This window comes from Podarcis tiliguerta (assembly GCF_965153285.1).
Source record: "Podarcis tiliguerta genome assembly, chromosome: 1".
NCBI lineage: Eukaryota > Metazoa > Chordata > Lepidosauria > Squamata > Lacertidae > Podarcis > Podarcis tiliguerta.
The window spans coordinates 30,938,131-30,956,118 of record NC_139534.1 but is presented as its reverse complement, the minus strand read 5'-3'; the positions used below and the strand labels follow the sequence as shown (position 1 = coordinate 30,956,118).

Genomic DNA, 17,988 nt, shown 5'->3' with positions numbered 1-17,988 from the left:
TAATGTGGTGACATCTCTACCACCTGCCAAAACCTGGAGGTCTGAAATCTAGGTACATGAGGTACACTAGTCATGCAAAGCATTCAAGGATTGCTGAAGTTTCACTTCAGCTTTTCCCTGCTGGCAAAAGGAAGTAAAATCAAGTACTAAGGAGAAAACCAGGACTGGAGTACATGGTAATATGTTAATTTGTTTTGTGTTTTTTAAAAGGATTTTTTGTCCTCCCTTCATTGAAATAGCCCGCACTACCTTACCATCCCTAAGCAAAGACAGCCACTTCCAGCCTTAGAGGCACTGCTTTGTCTCTTAATTTCTCAAATGCGTTCTTTATCTGGGCACATCCACAGCATATTTACAACACATGGCTCCCTCCCCCCCCCCCAAAAAAAAAATTCTGGAAATTGTAGTTCACCCCTTACAGTTGATTTTATCCCCTATTTTTTATTTAGTATATCTCGTGTAAACTGCTTAGAGATTGTATAATATTAAGCCGCATATAAATCATACGTTTTCATACCAACACATAAATGGGGACCTCAACAGGGTCTCTGTCCTAGTATGTCCTGATAAATATTATCAGCTCACATTAAAGCTTAAAGGATTAGTTTGAACCTAGTTTAGACCTGGGATTCACCTTCCACATTATCTTGGAATTTGTTTATTTCACTTTCCCTCCATTTCATTTTGCTGTGATAGTTGTTAATATAGTTATTTGAACACTCCAATGTAAAGTATGAACTTTTGCTAGGATGAAATCATTTTATTGCCTTAGTCTTACCTGAGACTTAGCCCCATTGTACACATACAGGATTGCTCTGTAGATTTGGTTGCCTGAAGGGGGAAGGGATGCAGTATTTTCCTAAAAGCTTGTTTTACTTCATGTTGTGATAAATGTGTTCTTGATGGTGCAAGCAAAGAAGAGGGAAAGATGGCCTGAACATTCATGTCCAGGGAAGCACACAAACTCGTTTATGTGCTTGGAACTGCTTTGGCAGTTGAATTGAATAAGAAATCTCTTGTTTGAGTCCAGATTCTTGCACCTGCAAGGAACTGTTGCATCAAAATGATTACCTCGTGAAACGCTGGAATCCTGTAATAGCATTGCGTGAGTTACAAATTGTCTCTTCAATAAAGGGAAATATTGGCTCGGTTCCCAGTCAATCCAATCCATATATAATGGACACAAAGCAGGCTATTTTGTAATGAAAGGCAAGCAACTCAATCCACCTTGTTATGAATGGCATAAACTGGGGTCACACATTCAAGATTATTTAATTCTGTTCCTCCCGTCCGCCACATTCTTAATAAACTTTCTGCACATTTCACAGTTACATAAGAAAAGAAAAATGCTATAAAAGGCTTGGGGGATCAGCTCTGGAAAGAGGAAAAAGGAAAGTTTTACTTGTTGATAGGCAAAAATATTTAAATCATTAATACTATGATGGTAGGCATTCCATTTCATGAAGTCTGAAAAGTCTTTATGACACTAGCAAAACTTGGGTACAAACTTGCTTTTTCCGACACCAAGACTTTCTTGTTTGCATCACAGCTGCTTTTATAATTCCTAAATTAAATTCTTGAATGATCACATTCACCAAAATGTGTTCCTTGCAAACCTCCATCCAAAGACATCTTCACTGACAGTAAGTTGATTTCCCTACAGTAACACTTTCCTTACAAGTGCCACACTTCTGGGTAGGAAATGCATTAAACCCAGGTCTAAATCACTACATGTGACCAATGCATATGAGTTGCAGATGCATATGCCTGGAAAATGCAAGTGGCTTTGCTGTTTGGACAGGCTTCACTTCTTTTTTTAACCCTAGAAAGTTTATTATGTGTATTCTATTATGTGTAATGCTGTATTCTTAAGAGACAATTGTGTTTCTGCTGATCTTGGTGGAGTTTGCTGCTGTAAACATATGCAACCTGTCTGTATGTGTGATTTCAGCAGGATTTGCTCCTGGATAAATTGTTGTTAGGATTGTTGCTGTTTAGTCGTTTAGTCATGTCCAACTCTTCGTGACCCCATCGACCAGAGCACGCCAGGCACTCCTGTCTTCCACTGCCTCCCGCAGTTTGGATACCGTCCATAAACTGCAGTGCAGGGATGGGGAACCTGCGGCCCTCCAGATGTTGTTGGACTCCAACTTCCAACAGTCCCAGCCAGTATGGTCAGATCAGGTGTGATGGGAGAGCTAGAGGTTTGCCATCCCTACTGTAAAAGAGATCAAAACTGTGCTGTAGTAGTTAAGCATATCAGACTTGGGAAGCTTATTGTGGACTTGATACTGCTCCGATTTGTGCAGGGTCCACACAATGCTCTCATCAAAATGCTGGTATATATCCCCTCCCCCCAACCTATTAAAGAAAAAGCATATCTGATTTTCTGTTGAAATGGGGAATATGGCCCAACTTTTTGGTGATGGTATCGTGTGGCACAAAACTTGCATGCATGAGCAACACCCAGCCAGTGCTGGATTTACGGTATGTATAGGCTAAGTAGGCTGCAGCCTAAGGCCTCTAAATCTAGGGGGCCTCGCCAGCCCGCCCTCTCCCCAGTGCTGCAGTCTCTCCTCTTCCCAAATTGCAAACCCATGCAAAAGCAGGGCAACTCAGGCCCAGCAACTATGAGACTCAGGGCTAGCCAGTGGGGCCCAATTTGAAGCAGTGGGGCACAACTTGATTTTTTTTTTTGTAGGGCCCCAGTTCACAGCCAAAGTCTGCAAAATCTTATAAATAAAATCCATCTAGATTGCCCTGGTGCAGGGGCCCCCTTAGTAGCTCAGCCTTTGCACTGTTGACTGAACAGCCCCTACTGTGCAGATAATAGAGAAAGCTCATAAATTGTATCCCTTCTGGCATCCTGGCTGGTGTAAACCCTGGTGAAGCAGAAGCACAGAAATAAAAACTGCTCATACATCAGCGACTGGTAAGACTTGTCAACCAGTTCTTCCAAAGTCTCCCTAAATTATAAAGCTCCAAAAGACAGGCCAAAAGAGAGCAGGTCTGGGGAGAGTGAGGCATACAATGGGCACCACCAGTGAAAAGGCCCTGCTCTGTGTAACTCCTACCCTGTGATTTGATAGAGTGCCCACTTGTCCTCCTTCTTGACATGGAATGCTCGCTATTGGAGTCTCCAGGTCCAGTACAAAGACCATAAGAAGGGAGACCAGGGACCTTGAAGTTCCCAACAGCTGTTAAGCAAGCAAGCAAGCACACAGGTCACCTTTGTCACAGTCAGGATGCCTGTGTCCTGGCCAGGCCTGCACCCAATCTTGTTTTGTACAATCTTGTTTGTCTTCAGTAACCAAAATCATATTATCAACATATACAAGCAGAAGTTGTTTTCCTTCATTTGCAAGGAATTGTACAAAACAAAGTGGCACTAATAATGAAAAGTTCCAGGGTGGCAACAGAAAGCAAACTAAAAATGCTTTTGCAGTTCATCAAAACTATCCAGCAATATCAAGTTATAGGAAAACTGGTGCTATTAACAGTGATCCTTCTAGTTGGTTAATTGGTTCGGCAACGTCCATACACATGACATGTGATGTTAATTATGTCCCCCAAGAGTTAATGATAACTAATCACAGGCAGCTACAGGAGAGCTATGAGATTCAGGTGAGAGTCAGATGCCTTGTCAATCCCAGCAGGTATCTAAGAGGATGACCCAGCCTGCCCAGGCCCATTTGCTCTCTCTCAGCCTAAGACACTGCCATGACAATAAAATTGGGTGTGGTGGTGAGAGGGGCCATAGACCAGCGGTGAAGCTTATACTTGTATGCAGAAGATCCCAGGTTCAATCTAATGGAAGAACTGGGAGACATCCCTGGAAAACTGCTGCCAGTTGGTGTTGACAATACTAATGGTCTGACAATTGAAGCACATTGATTTCCCCCAAGGAATCCCGGGAACTGTAGTTTCCTTTAGGTGCCAGGCAAAAATGTTCCTCTTTAATGAAGCCTTTGATTGACAGACATCCAATGCCCATTTAAAATGTGTTGGGGGGCATTATTGGGTTGTTTTTATGGTATGTATTTTGTGTTTTTATATTATGATTTTATCTTGTGAACCGCCCTGTGACCTGCAGGTATAGAGCAATATGCAAATTAAATAAATGAATGAATGCAGTGCTTTTTTTTTCTAAAAAAATGTTTAGTGGTACTCTCATTTTGACTCAAGGAAATCAGCATTTTATAGTTCAAATCGGGAAAAATAAAGTAAATGGACAGAAGTACAAAGATTCGCAAAATGTTTAGGGGTATGCATCCCCCACAAAAAAGCACTGACTGACTGACTGACTGACTGAATAAATAAATAAATGAACGAACCCCCTCACAGAGCTACGATTCCAAAAAACCCTTAAGTAACTACAGTTCCCAGAATTATTTGTGGAGGGAAGAGCCATGTGCGCTGAATATGCGGATAGATAGATAGATAGATAGATAGGTAAATAAAGGCGGGAGTGAGCCTCAAAACAACAGCAACCGTGAAACAGGCACGCGCTGGGTATCGTGGCCAATCAGGGTCCCGCGCGTACCAGCACACGGTCAAACGCGCTTACGTTGTACGCCGTAGGCGGGTTGGGGGGGGAATGTAGGGAACAGCGCTGAGGCCACGAAGCTCCGGGCAACCCAGGAGGCGGGGCGTAGCCGGAGAAGCAGCAGAAGCGGCGAAAGGGAGTCAGCGTAGGCGGGACGTCCCGTCGCCATGGCTCCGAGTTCGGTCGCGCTATTGGTCGCCGCCGTGGAACGGAAGCCGAAAACGGGCGTCACCCTTTGGCCTCCGGAAGTGTTCGGGGGAAGGCTGTCTGAGAGTGCAAGGCGTGAGGGGGAAGGCCTGGGACGGTGCGCCGGCTTTGAATGAATTGGGCTGATTCATCGCGGCCCGGCTGAGCGGAAGGCGGCGGCGAGCGCGGCTGTCGGCGAGACGGAAGGGCTCGAGCGGCCAGGTAGGCCTCGGGCCCGCGCGTGTGAGGGCGCCCTTTGACGCGGGAGTAGCCGGCGTGGTTGCCCTCCGGGCTTCGTTGGGTTCACGAACCCCCCTGCCAGGATGACCCGATAGCTGCGGGGTGAGGGGCGGCGCCATGGGAGTTGTAGGCGAGCCAAGAGGCAAGGGGCGCTGACCACTTCGTCAAGTTTTCTTCGCTTTTTATCTTGATCTCCAGGATCTAAAACAACCAGAGGCGGCTGCGAAAGACGCAGTTCAGAAGCGAGGGGCGACGTGCTTCTCTGACCCATCGGGACTCGGGTTTCTAATTTCGGTGGGGGAGATATACTGTATGTTGTTGTTAATGATTGTTTAAAAGCTGGGTCATGAGCCTTTTGCTGGTCTAATGCAGGCCTCCTCAAATACACACACACGCACACGCGCGCGCGCACACACACACGTTATTATTATTGTTTAAAAGCTGGTTCAGGAGCCTTTGCTGGTCTAATGCAGGCCTCCGCAAATATATACAGTGGTACCTCGGTTTACATACGCTTCAGGTTACAGACTCCGCCAACCCAGAAATAGTACCTCGGGTTAAGAACTTTGCTTCAGGATGAGAACAGAAATCGTGCTCCGGCGGCGCGGCAGCAGCAGGAGGCCCCATTAGCTAAAGTGGTGCTTCAGGTTAAGAACAGTTTCAGGTTAAGAACGGACCTCCAGAACGAATTAAGTACGTAACCAGAGGTACCACTGTATGTGTGTGTGTAATTTATTATTTATTTATTGTGGCCTGCATTAGAAAATATATATTTGGGGTGGCCTACACACACACACACACACACACATATATATACATATTCATATGTACGTATGTATGTATGTATACGCACACATGAATACATACACACACCCCTCCCACCGTTGGTTTAGCAGCATCATGGGGGTCACGTTTTCCCCAGCCCTGCTTATACAAATCCTCCATCGCTGACATACTCTGTTTAAAAGTGTATGGCTTGGTTATGCCATCATAATCTGACTACCGTCTCTTTCTTTCTTCATCTTGATCTAAAGCTGTTGCCAAGAGAAGGACGGAAGGAAAGGTCATCAAACTTTTGATTTTTCTCTGCCATGGATAGTATTAGGAAAAAAGGGGTTAAAACCCTGAGGTGAGGTGAGAGAGTTCAGTCTGCAATTTTGCACTCAGGTAAACTGGGAGTAAGTCCTATTAACTTAGAAGGCTGTCTGCCTCCCGAGTTCAAAATTCTGCTTGTGAACTTGTGGAGTGTTTCCATAATTTCAGGTCCTTTTCAAAAACATGTGCGATATTGTAGAAACAGGTGAAGTTTTACTGAGGGGTGCTGTTAAAAAGTACCTGAACTGAGGATGCAGTCCAGTGATCTCTTGCTGCCTCTGATAAGAACTCTGAACCCAATAACTGCCTGTGGTGGTAGTAGTCCCATGTTTTAAAAGGAAAAAAAAAACTAGCTATTTTTAACTGCTCCACCACTGTAGCTGTGAAGTTGTGTACCAAAGCTTTTGTTTGCTATATCTTACTGTTTGTTTTTTTATTGACAAGAAAGCATAGTATTTTATACATTTTGTAAGGGCTTTATAATATGTGTAATCTCTCTTGATTCTCTCCTATTTAGATATGTTTGTGTGAGACCCTATGTTTTTCTAATGCAAGTTATTCCTTTACACTAGAGGCCTATACAGTTGTTCACACTTCAAGATGAGCCAGTCATTGTAGTAATTTTGTATTGTGCTTATGATATGTTTTATTGTGGTTTCCCATCTGCAGAGTAATAAAATTCATGTAGTAGCTTAGTGATTGTTAGCCAGTGTTACATTCTTTGATTTTACTATAGTATATTAACTACAACAAACTACTTTTTTGTTTTTGTTTGCATTTTTAATTATAAAATGTTCATGCTTAGCATCTTCTGTGAAAAAATAAGGGACATACAGAAGAAATAAGATGGAAAAAGCAAGACAAAAATTTAACAACAAAATTAGCCCAAACTAGCTAATTGCCTTATGTGCAGCATTGGATCTTGTAATCAACAATTTTGTTTTTACAAGTAACTCAGTTATGCTGCATATTTATCAAGGAGCTAGTCCTTCCATATGATCCAAAATTGATACAGATGAATTCTAATCTGAGTTGGTTTCATGCTGCAGTATTTGGAAATGTCTTGGCAGTTCGTGTCAGGAAAAAGCTCAAGATGCCTTCTCTTGTCTAGCAATTGAGTTCAAATCAAGAGAAATCTGAGTACCAGGTGGGAGGCCCCCTGTCTCTTTCTGTTGTACATAATTGATAGCTTTCTCTTGTCATCCCAGAATGTCTGGGTAGAGAATGCTCATATACACATGTGGTAGGTGTTGAAGTTAATTGAAAAATGGGTTTGTGGCTCTTGTAGCCTATTAAAGAATGTATAACTAGCTATTAATAGAATGTTTGACAAAACCAATAGTAGAATGTTTACATTGTTTTCTTGGCAACGCTTCCCCCAAGCTTAAAATTCTAAGTAGCATTTTTGCATTGGAATAGTTATTAAAACAATACTGCATTATGCATAAATATTTGCAAATACAAATATTTATGATAATTGGAGATCCTGTTGCATTTGTGCAGAACTCCTGGTGTACTTGTTCATTAACTATTATTTTTTGGCACCTCAACAGCATCCATCTGCAAAAAACTTGCCCATATGAAAATGTGAAAAATGCTTTTTCAGCTTTCATGAAATGTTTAACTACTGTAAATGGCTAATAAAGGCTTGCATCCAACATTTTCTTGGGACTGGTGCAGACTTACAATTAACTTGGATTTAGGGATTTATCTGAAACGCCTGCAAATCTTTAACCTTACACCTGGTAAACACCGCTTGGAAATGTTACCATTTTATTTAAGTTATTTATATACCACTTAATCGTTAATAAAATAAAATGGGTTCTGCATTGTGTGACTGTCGCCAACCAAGATTAAAATGAGCTATGGGGTGCTGCTAAACATGCTTTGAGGACAATAATGAAACTAGTTTTTTGAAGTGGATTTAGGAGCTTCCTTAAGGGTTGGCAGCACTTGTATGTAACACTGGATCTGTGTGGAGGGCAGAAGGAGAAAGTTTACTATTCCTTCAATCAGCTCACTTTTCACCTCAGGAGCCTCAATTTTAAATACAGTAATGTGGCAACCTCAAAGTCCATTATATAATTGTTGATATGTTTTAACAATGGCTACTCTGTGTTGCTAAATAGGCAATTTTAATTTGCTGGGTTGAATCAAATTGGTATTTAGCACCTATAAATGTGATAATAAGAGATAAGGTTACATGATTCAAGTGGACAATAGGAAGTGTTTTCATATATATAGCAGTTAGCTTGTGCTTGGAGAGTTACTCCAGGATGTATTAGCTAATTCTGTTTTTTTATTAGCTTAAAAATATTTTCGCACACAGCTCTTCATTAAACTGATGTGCATATCAAGAAATAAAGCTTGAAAAAAGAAACATTACACATACTTTTGTAAACCAAGAAATCTTTAATAAAAATATGTTTAAAAAAATTAAAAATAAAGCTGAGTATATTGGAACATCATTTGTTGTTCTAAATACAATATGCATCTTTCTCTTAGCATTGTAAAATTACAATTTCAAAGGTAGGTATTTAATCATAAAAACCCTTCCTACTGAATGCGCACAAAATTGTCACCACCTGTGCTTTAAAAATAAACACTACAGTTGCCCAGGGTTTGAAATTAGCCAAGCACCAGGTGCATTTTGCGACCAGGGATTAGCAGATTGTGAGCACTTTAAGAAGCCTTGGCGCCATGTGTGGCGACTGAGACACAGGAAAATTGCTGCCACCGACCACTGAGGGCACAGGAGAAATGCCTCCCCACCCTGCACACAAGTTAGATCGCTGCTGCTTGTGCAGGGAAGTGTCAGTCACCTCACCAGGTTGGCGCTGACAGCTGCTGCCACTATGGGCATGACATTGTGCCGCTTTGCCTCTCCCTGCCCCCCAAGTGAGGCTGACCTTCCCTTTGCCTCTCCCGTGTGTGTGTGTGTGTGTGAAAAATATGGCAGTATTTGTAAAAATTAATTCAAATGACATGGTTTTGGCTACTATTCCGGGGGCTGAGCCCCATTTATGTTTGTGTTGTCCAATTAAGAATTGCTTTTAAAAATATGAATAAGAATGTGTCACTAATGTGAACTGTGTATTAGTTCATGTGTTTCAAAAAAATAAATAGAAAGTGTAACTGAATTGAAAAAAAATGTGGCTAGACATTCTGTTGGGCCCATAACCTAGGTTTCAGGAGTCATGTGGCAAATGGCTTTTCTGTCCTAGTTTCTAACACTACTATTGACTACAGTGGTACCTCTGGTTACGTACTTCATTCGTTCCGGAGGTCCATTCTTAACTTGAAACTCTTCTTAACCTGAAGCACCATTTTAGCTAATGGGGCCTCCCGCTGCCGCCACGCCGCCACCACGTGATTTCTGTTCTCATCTTGAAGCAATGTTCTTAACCCAAGGTACTATTTCTGGGTTAGCGGAGTCTGTAACCTAAAGCGTATGTAACCTGAAGCGTGTATAACCTGAGGTACCACTGTATATGTATGAGCACTGAATACTTAAAGCAGTGGAAATGCTCTCTTAGTCTAAATAATTGTTGTTCCTTCTGTTTAGGTTGGAATTAAGCTTTCCCTACACTAGAATTTGGACATCCAACTGAGATCAGGAAGAGAGTTGTTTAAAGGAACAGAAAACCGGGTGAGTACAAGGTAAACAAAGAATAGATCCAGTTATTCCGTTAGATCAGGCATGGCCAAACTTGGCCCTCTAAATGTTTTGGGACTACAACTCCCATCATCCCTAGCTAACAGGACCAGTGGTCAGGGAATTGTAGTCCCAAAAACATCTGGAGGGCCCAGTTTGGCCATGCCTGCTTTAGATGTTTGGCTGTGTGTTACTTAAATTGTTTAGGAACATAATTCTGTTATCTAGAGCAGCAGTGAGATACTTCTGGCCCACGGGTATAATTAAGCCATTTTGGCCAAGCCATACCCACCTGTCTACACCTAATCTAGGACAGGTATGGAGCGGGTAAACTTGCAGCAGGGCCAAAAGAGGGTTTGCGGGCACCATCAGTCACCTGCACCCACCGCTTTGCAAGTATCAATAATCAGTTGATTATTGAGTATTTCAGAGAACATTTGTCTGCATTAGAAAGCTAGTTCCATGCTGCACCTATGGCTTATGTGACTCGGAAAGCCAGGGGTCTTTTACTGCTAGTTCTTTTCTCACTAAGACTTTTGAACAAAATTATTAAATCTTAGAAACTTTTCTCATCATAAAAGTTTAGTTAAATGAGTTAAATGTTGGATGTAATATTGAAGTTTGCTGGCTTGCTCCAAAGCCTCCATCATGGAGCTTTTGTGCCAGTATAGTCAATCTGGAGCTACAGTGGTGGTGGTGAGTGCTTCATTCATGTGCAGATGGTGGTGTTTAGAGCTGCCCTGATACTGAAGTTTTTGAAAGGCCACATTTGCATATGTGGGAGCTTTATCTGCTTGTTGCAGCTCACATGTGCATAAAGAACCCCTTGACTGTAATTATCTACTCATTCAGAAATTAATAGGAACCAGACCGAAAGGTAGCTTAACACTTTGGGCAAATTGCATATTACATTCTTACCAACTATGTAGACACCTGAATAAGAGGAAGAGAGAAGTTGTAGCTATCAGTAGATATGAAGTATTGAAGGATCCCTTTCTCTTAAATCCCATCGCAGTCTTGGGTCAGATCTAGAGCAAGCATATCTAGAGAGATGTTCTTAGTGCAGCCTCCCTTTCTACACCACCCCACCCCACCCCATGCTATTATCTAGGCCTGCTTGAAGTTATATGCCAAGGTAGGGAACTAGATTGGAGCAAGACCGTCCACTTGTCAAACTTGAAAGAAGCTGCTGTACTCCTCAGTCAGCTGATTGTTAGTTAGAGCAAACCTCCTTTGAATGTGTGTGCTGATTGGCATTCTTAGTGCACCTTCTAAGAGGCTCCCTTTAACTGGTCACCAGCTAATTGTCGGTTAGAGGGAGCCCCTCTGACACCTTTCTTTCCAAATCTCTAACCACAGCTCACTGAAGCACTAACATTCATTCATTTAAGTGCTGGACAAAGCAATTTGCAAAGGCTCTTCAGCAGACATCATATATGATGTCAGGTGTAGGACAGGTTGGTGTGGCTTGACTGCAGCTGTCTCGCGGACCAAATAGGGAAGCCTAGTGGGCCAATTAGGCCTGCACGCCAGAGGTTACCCACCCCTGTTGCATGCCTTCTGCCCTGGAAGCCTTTACCACTCATCTTGGGAATGTGGACTCTGTTGATAGTGGTGAGAGAGACGTTCTACCTCTTTTAAGATCTGGCTCTAGAGCCTGTTGAGCCTTGGCTCAGGAAGTTTAGCTATTCTGAGCACTTAAATGCATGCTTGCTTGTGCTTTAAGATATTCAAGATTTCAGAACCTAGTAATGACATGTTGTACCTGGAGGTGTGTTAGGACTAGATCAGTATAACAAATGGTAGAATGCTGGTGGTTTAATCTCTTTCCGCATTTAACAAGATTGGAAATGTACAGAGTATTTTAACTAAAGGCATTTAATGTTTACAGCATTCTTTTGGTGTAATGAGTTCATTAAGAAAAGCTTTTGATGCTAATTCAGAAATCTATAATTTGTTCAGCGTCTCTCACATGTAGTTTTGATGCTAACTGACAAGCTGTAAGTTAATTAGCACAGAACTTACTAATGAGGATGTTAAAAAATTTCACTTTTGAATTATTTTTATATTGATGCGTTCTGGACAAATTGAAGGGAATTCTATTATACTGGTGATGAGTTTTGTTTACTTTGCTATGCAGATGCTTTTTCAGGTAAGTGGGGTGAGGAGAATGTCAATGATTTTTGCAAATGCTATATATATAAAAAACAAGAAATGCTTGTCTTTTTCAAATCCAGGGATAACCCAAAACCAATGCAGTTAAAGTAAGGTTGTTAATTAGTATGGAAGACAGCTTCTTGAATTAATATGTGGTGTTAATTAACAGGAAGTCTGATGTTGTGTTGTAATTACTACCAATATTTTTGACATACTGAGTGACTGAAGGTGAATTATATGGAGAACAATTTAGTAAACAGATCAGAATCTAGGTATGCTTTCTTTTTGTTTCTTTTCTTTAGAAAACATGGATAGACTTCTACGTCTTGGAGGAGGTATGCCTGGTCTGGGACAGGTTAGTATACAGTATGTTAATTACTTTTAAAAAAGTTTTAATTACAGTTCCTAAAGTCTTACTTCTAATCATCAAAACAAAAAGTCCAATATGATCAAACTTCCACAGGCAGTTGAAATACGGTAAGTGCAAAGAAGAGGGTTCTTTTTGAGTGAACATTACTGTATATGAATTATTGAAGGGGAGCTGTGTATGTTTCTTGCAGCAAAAGCAACAACAGTGTGTCAGTGTGAAAGCATGTTTATTGTGGCTTGAACTTTCATACACAAAAGCCTGCTTTGTCTGATATATCAGTGTAAATTATTGCACTCTCTTAACTTTCCAAATATAATTTGTCTGTGTGCAATGTGTGAAGTTGTAGGATATTTTTGTTAGTCATGTGGGATCATATGTTCACAGATGATGAATCGGCAAAATCTGATCCAGCAGGCAGTGGAAAACACAAACAAGTTGCAAATAAAACCTTCCTGGTTTAGTGATGATAGTTCAGTTTTCATTCATATGATGCAATGAACAGACCTAGTTTAAACAGACCTCATGGTTATCACCATAGCCATAGTACAAATTATAAACATTGAAAACTAACTGCTGTGTGTAAGGAAATAGATCTGTAGTACTTAAACTTCATGCTTGTTTTGGGGTACAGGAAGATGGTTATTTTAAATAACAGCTCCTCCAAGAAAGCCTCCAACACCTTCCACCCAATGTAATCTTTATTCTCTTTCACAACAAAATGCCATACCTTAAAAAGTCCTGAGGTCTTTTTTGGCAATGATTTCCATGTTTGTTTCTATCACTGCTGCCTACTGGCATATTGATGACCAAGTCCGTAGCAGTTTCTTTTCAAGCCTATCTTAATTTAAAGTAAGCTTGAAAGTCCATCACTTTAGAATTCCCAACAGATGTGCATTTAGGTATAAGCTATAATAATTTCTCCTTGGAATGAAACAGAGGCTTTGTAACTATTGTAATGGTCCTTCTCTCACCAAATCAGGGAAAAGAACACATTTAAACTTAATTCCTGTGGCTCAGTTTATTATAAAATTGCACTGCAATTTTTTGTTCTGTTTTGGTGACCTGTTTTGTAATGCAATATCATGATGAAAAAGGCAAATAAGCAAAACTGTTGTTAGCAATAGTTCTCCATTAGAGGGAGAGATAATGACAGCAGAATACCTCTGTTTGAAAAACTATGCATGATATTTTCATGTGATGCTTGAGAGTGGGGTGTCTTGGCTTGAGGTTGGTCTGAACTCTCCAGGTAGGCATGTAAATGGAGAGGAGTGATAAATGAGGATGCATTCAAGGTAGGAAAATAACTGTCGTATAGGACCTCCACAGGTTTAAAAGCCCTTCTAACCACTGCGGCCCTTTGACTTGTGGAAGGGCTTTTAAACCTGTGGAGGTCCTCACTAACAAAAGCATAAAGGTAGTTACCCCTGACCGTTAGGCCCAATCGCGGACGACTCTGGGGTTGCGCGCTCATCTCGCATTGGGAATATTATTTCCGTCAATTGCATTGTGAGTGTGTAGCAGATATAAAAAGGGCAAATTCAGTGCTAGGCGTCATTAGGAAATGAATGGGAAATAAATTTGCTGATACCATAATGCTGTTGTACAAATCAATGGTGAGACCACATTTGGAATGCTGTCTACAGTTCTGGTTACATCAGCTCACAAAGGGCATTGTGGAGTTGGTGAAAGGTTACAACATTTGGTACCGTTCAGTTTTGAGAAAAGTTGGAATAAGAGGTAACATGATTGACGTTTATAAGATGATGAATGGGATGGATAAAGTTGATAGAGAAAAGTTATTATCTTTGGACAGCTGTTCTGTTCCATATGATTCCTCAATTCGCCAGAGCATTTTTTGGGGGGGAGGTGTTCAAATTGAAATGGGAGCTGTGTTCGGTGTCTGATGTTGGCTATCAATACTATAGCAATGATGCTTCTGACAAGTTGAGAGACAAATGTTGAAATTAGTGATTACTTCATAAAACTCAGAGCAGTGGTTCCCAACTGGTGGTGCATGGACCCCAGGCAGTCCACCTAACCCACAGGAGGTTTGTGGCACCATTCACACAACAAAACCTACCTCAGAAATATCAAATTTTCCAAAGGTAGGGACTCCATGCCTTGGCTATTGAAAAATGGGGTCCGCCATATGTAGCTAATTGGGAATCAGTGGCTTAGAGCAGAACTTTCCAAACTGTTCATGTCGGTGACACTTTTTAGGCATGCATCATTTAGCAACACAGTAATTCAGTTTTACTAGTAAAGGTAAAGGGGACCCCTAACCATTAGGTCCAGTCGTGGCCGACTCTGGGGTTGCGGTACTCACCTCGCTTTATTGGCCAAGGGAGCCGGCGTACAGCTTCCGGGTCATGACTAAGCTGCTTCTGGCGAACCAGAGCAGCGCACGGAAACACCGTTTACCTTCCCGCCAGAGTGGTATCTATTTATCTACTTGCACTTTGATGTGCTTTCGAACTGCTAGATTGGCAGGAGCAGGGCCTGAGCAACGGGAGCTCACCCTGTCGCGGGGATTCAAACCGCCAACCTTCTGATCAGCAAGTCCTAGGCTCTGTGGTTTAACCCACAGCGCCACCGAAGTTTAACCCCTTTCCAGCCCTGAGAGGAGTGAGGGGAGTGTTCACGCGACACATGTACACACTTTAGCAGACACACTAATGCAGTGCTTTTCAACCAGTGTACCATGTCACCGTGGGGTGCCTTGAATGATGGTCGGGGTGCTGCAGGCAACAGTGGCCTCTGTCACTCTTTCCTTCCATCCCACCTCTGATGCCCTCTTGCATCTCTGCCTCCTAAAGGCTTGCCCAACTATTTGTTGCAGCAGCCCTAGCTATGAGCTCTCCAGGTGAATGGTGCCTTTGGGGCTGGCCAGGGGGTGCTTCCCAGGCCTCTGTGAAGAAGTGTGCGGAGGCACCTCTCTTTGGGGTGGGGGGGGGCAGCCCAGAGACCAGGAGGGGCAGTTGCGGCTGTCCAGAGGACTCCCAAGGAGAGGGGAGAAGAGAGGAGCTGAGGAACATTCCACAAGGGTGTGTTCGAAAAGGACTGAGGGGCTGCTGGCTCTGCAGGCAAGGGGTGGCATAACTGGGCTCCACTGGGGTGCCACAGAAAGAGCTGTGGACTCAAAAACATTGAAAACCTCTGCACTAAGGTGTTGCAACACAGTTTGGAAAGCTCTGGCTTAGAAGATTGGATGTAAGTAGAGATAAACCTTGGACTTGCATACTCTCCTCAAATCATAGCTTCTTTGCAAACTAAGATCACCAATAACTAGTCTTTGGGTAGTAGTCTGAATGTGGCCATTATCTGTCTCCTTGGGGAAAGAAGGGGCTTTTCATCTCTGAAAGCAGGGGGGGGGGACACAACCTTTTTCAGGCCAAGGGGCCTCATTCTCTTTTTGGCAAATGCTCCAGTGATCACACGCCAGGGGAGGGTGGGGCCAGAAGCAACAGTGGATGGGGCAATTATTGTAAATTTTACATTAAGGCACACTAAACCAGTTTCTGCACTCATCCTTGGTCCAGGGAAGCAAGAAACATCAGAGTTCAATAGCACAGTCCAGCCAGGCAAAAGGCACAGAGCTGCAAAGTAAGAGCTTGTAGGTAACGTGGCTGAGGGGAGTTGGGAGGCTTGGAGAGCCACATTCCATCCCCAGTCCTGAGATTGCCTATTTTTACTTTAAAGTAATTCAGACTGCCTCTGATGACCCTATTTAAGGAGATACCTTGAGTGTATTGGGGAGGTACAATAGAATAAATAACCGTCGGAGCAGATCTCCCCTTAAATAGCTTCTTCCTTTGAAAGTGTAATAAATGCAACATTTTCCGCCTTGGATATTTTTCTTTTAACAATCGCATGCAGAAGATCATCATCATTTTTGTTTGGCCACGCCTTTGGCAGGGAATTGGTGCATTTAGGCGCTGTCATTGTTATAATGGTCATTTTAATTATTGGGCGTTTACTTATCAGTTTCATAAAATTTATAAACTGCTTGATTGTAAAAACAAAAAAACCTCATGCAGTATCACTGGATCTTACATTAGCTGCCCTGAGCACTATTTGGAAGGAAGAATAGGATATAAATTTAATGAATAAAAAATTTTCTGCTTTACAAAAGGTGGAATTGTGGCTGCGAACCTGGGCCTGGCTCATAGCCATTCTTTCCAGTGAGCAGTATGGGGACTGCTCAAATAAGACTGATGGCTTTTATAATGAAAGATTTGTGTTGTCAACAGCCATGTTTGCTCATGTCTTTTGTGTACAGGGCAGATAAGGAGGGATTTCTCCAGTGGGTTGCAGCAGGAGTGGGCATGATTTAGGCTTGGCCGGCCTACTTTGTTTTTTTCTAGAACCCCAAAAGCCACTAACAGGAGCCATGTACAATAGACGCACAATGAGGATTTAAAAAATGATTCTGTTTCTGAGTGCATTCAGAGCCTAGTAATGTGTTTTCAGTACCTGTAGTGAATTGAGCTGAGTTCCTGTCACACCAAAATGCACCCCTGATCTGCTTTCTTAATATCAGCAGCCTAATTTAGATGGGAAAAGACTTTTTGTTTTGCTTTTGCTGCTGTTCCAACAATTTGGAGCCAGAGCCCCTTGCTGTTCTATTGCTAACCACCTAGACATCTACCAGTAAATGCCTATTTTCCTTTTGCCTACACCTGGGCTATAGGGAGTAACGGTACAATTACCTTGTGTTGACTAAGGATTTGGAATTTACTGATATAATTTATTAATGTAAATTAAACATTTCTTCTCACTGCATTTCCTTTTCTGAATTCTGAAATGTCATTTCTAGTGCACAATAGCACTGACAGCTGGTGACATGATGATGCGGGTGGGTGGGTAAATAACCCAGAGTAACACTGTATACAGCCCTCAAAAAGAGTAACTGCAACGCCAGCTAAGTCTGTCCTTGAATGCAGAACATAGCATCTTGCCATATTTGCTTATTGCAATTTTGGCTAGATGCTTTTAAGTGGTGTCTTCTGGGAATACATGTAAAGGTGGACCACTTCTTTTAGAAAGGAGGGGGGGAGGGGTGACCTGTCTCTTAGCCGCGTTAGCACTTCAACTGGAAATAAAGAAGCAAGAATTGCAAATAGCTATTTTGTTTGAATAATGGGCTTGCCAATTAGGCATCAAGTGCTTCCATCTGTGAAATTGTTGATCAGATGGGTTAGCTGGGACACTTCCAGATTAGGGCATTGTACATGGCACTTGAAAACTGTCACTTTGAAAGAGGTTTCAAGTGCTGCACTGCTTGATTCTGTAGAAACTCTTTCCTTTCTTTTTTTTTTAAAAAAAGAACTCATTGATAAAACCTGTAGCACCTAAGAGACCTGCCACTGATCTAAAAATCCTATTGTGCATGCTGATCTAATGTATGTAGAAGTTGAACTCACAGGCACTGTTTCCTTTTGTGTGTTTTACAATGACAGATGAACGATCTGTTGAAAAATCTGAAGGCGAGCATTCTTCTAACTTGTCTTGAACCATAAACGCGTTAGGCCTTTCTTACACTTCAGGAACTTGCATCCTGGCATTGTGGTTACCAGGCATATATTTTTAAAAGTTTCTTTTTAATGTTCTATTGTTTGATTTTACAAAAAAAAAAGGGTTTCAGGAGTGTCGTTAATGCCCTGTTAAGCTTTGCCGCAAGTGCAGCAGAAGAGTACGGCAGAAGTGATGTTAATAAACAATGTTTTCGGTCATCCATAC

General features: G+C 42.0%; 1 protein-coding gene across 6 annotated transcripts in view; it reads left to right on the top strand.

Moving 5' to 3' along the window:
- Nucleotides 1-4,586: 4,586 nt before the first annotated feature.
- PSMD14 (proteasome 26S subunit, non-ATPase 14) overlaps nt 4,587-17,988 on the top strand; it is a 63,764-nt gene continuing 50,362 nt past the window's right edge. The window contains exons 1-4 of one of the 6 annotated variants that reach the window (XM_083413244.1): nt 4,642-4,954; nt 5,171-5,266; nt 9,633-9,727; nt 12,182-12,234. In XM_083413244.1, the coding sequence (XP_083269370.1) occupies nt 12,187-12,234 (48 nt within the window). In that variant the 5' untranslated portion in view covers nt 4,642-4,954; nt 5,171-5,266; nt 9,633-9,727; nt 12,182-12,186. Of the gene's footprint in view, nt 4,955-5,170; nt 5,283-9,632; nt 9,728-12,181; nt 12,235-17,988 lie in introns of all 6 variants that reach the window. The other 5 variants (XM_083413245.1, XM_083413241.1, XM_083413242.1 and 2 more) reach the window with 5 other exon arrangements.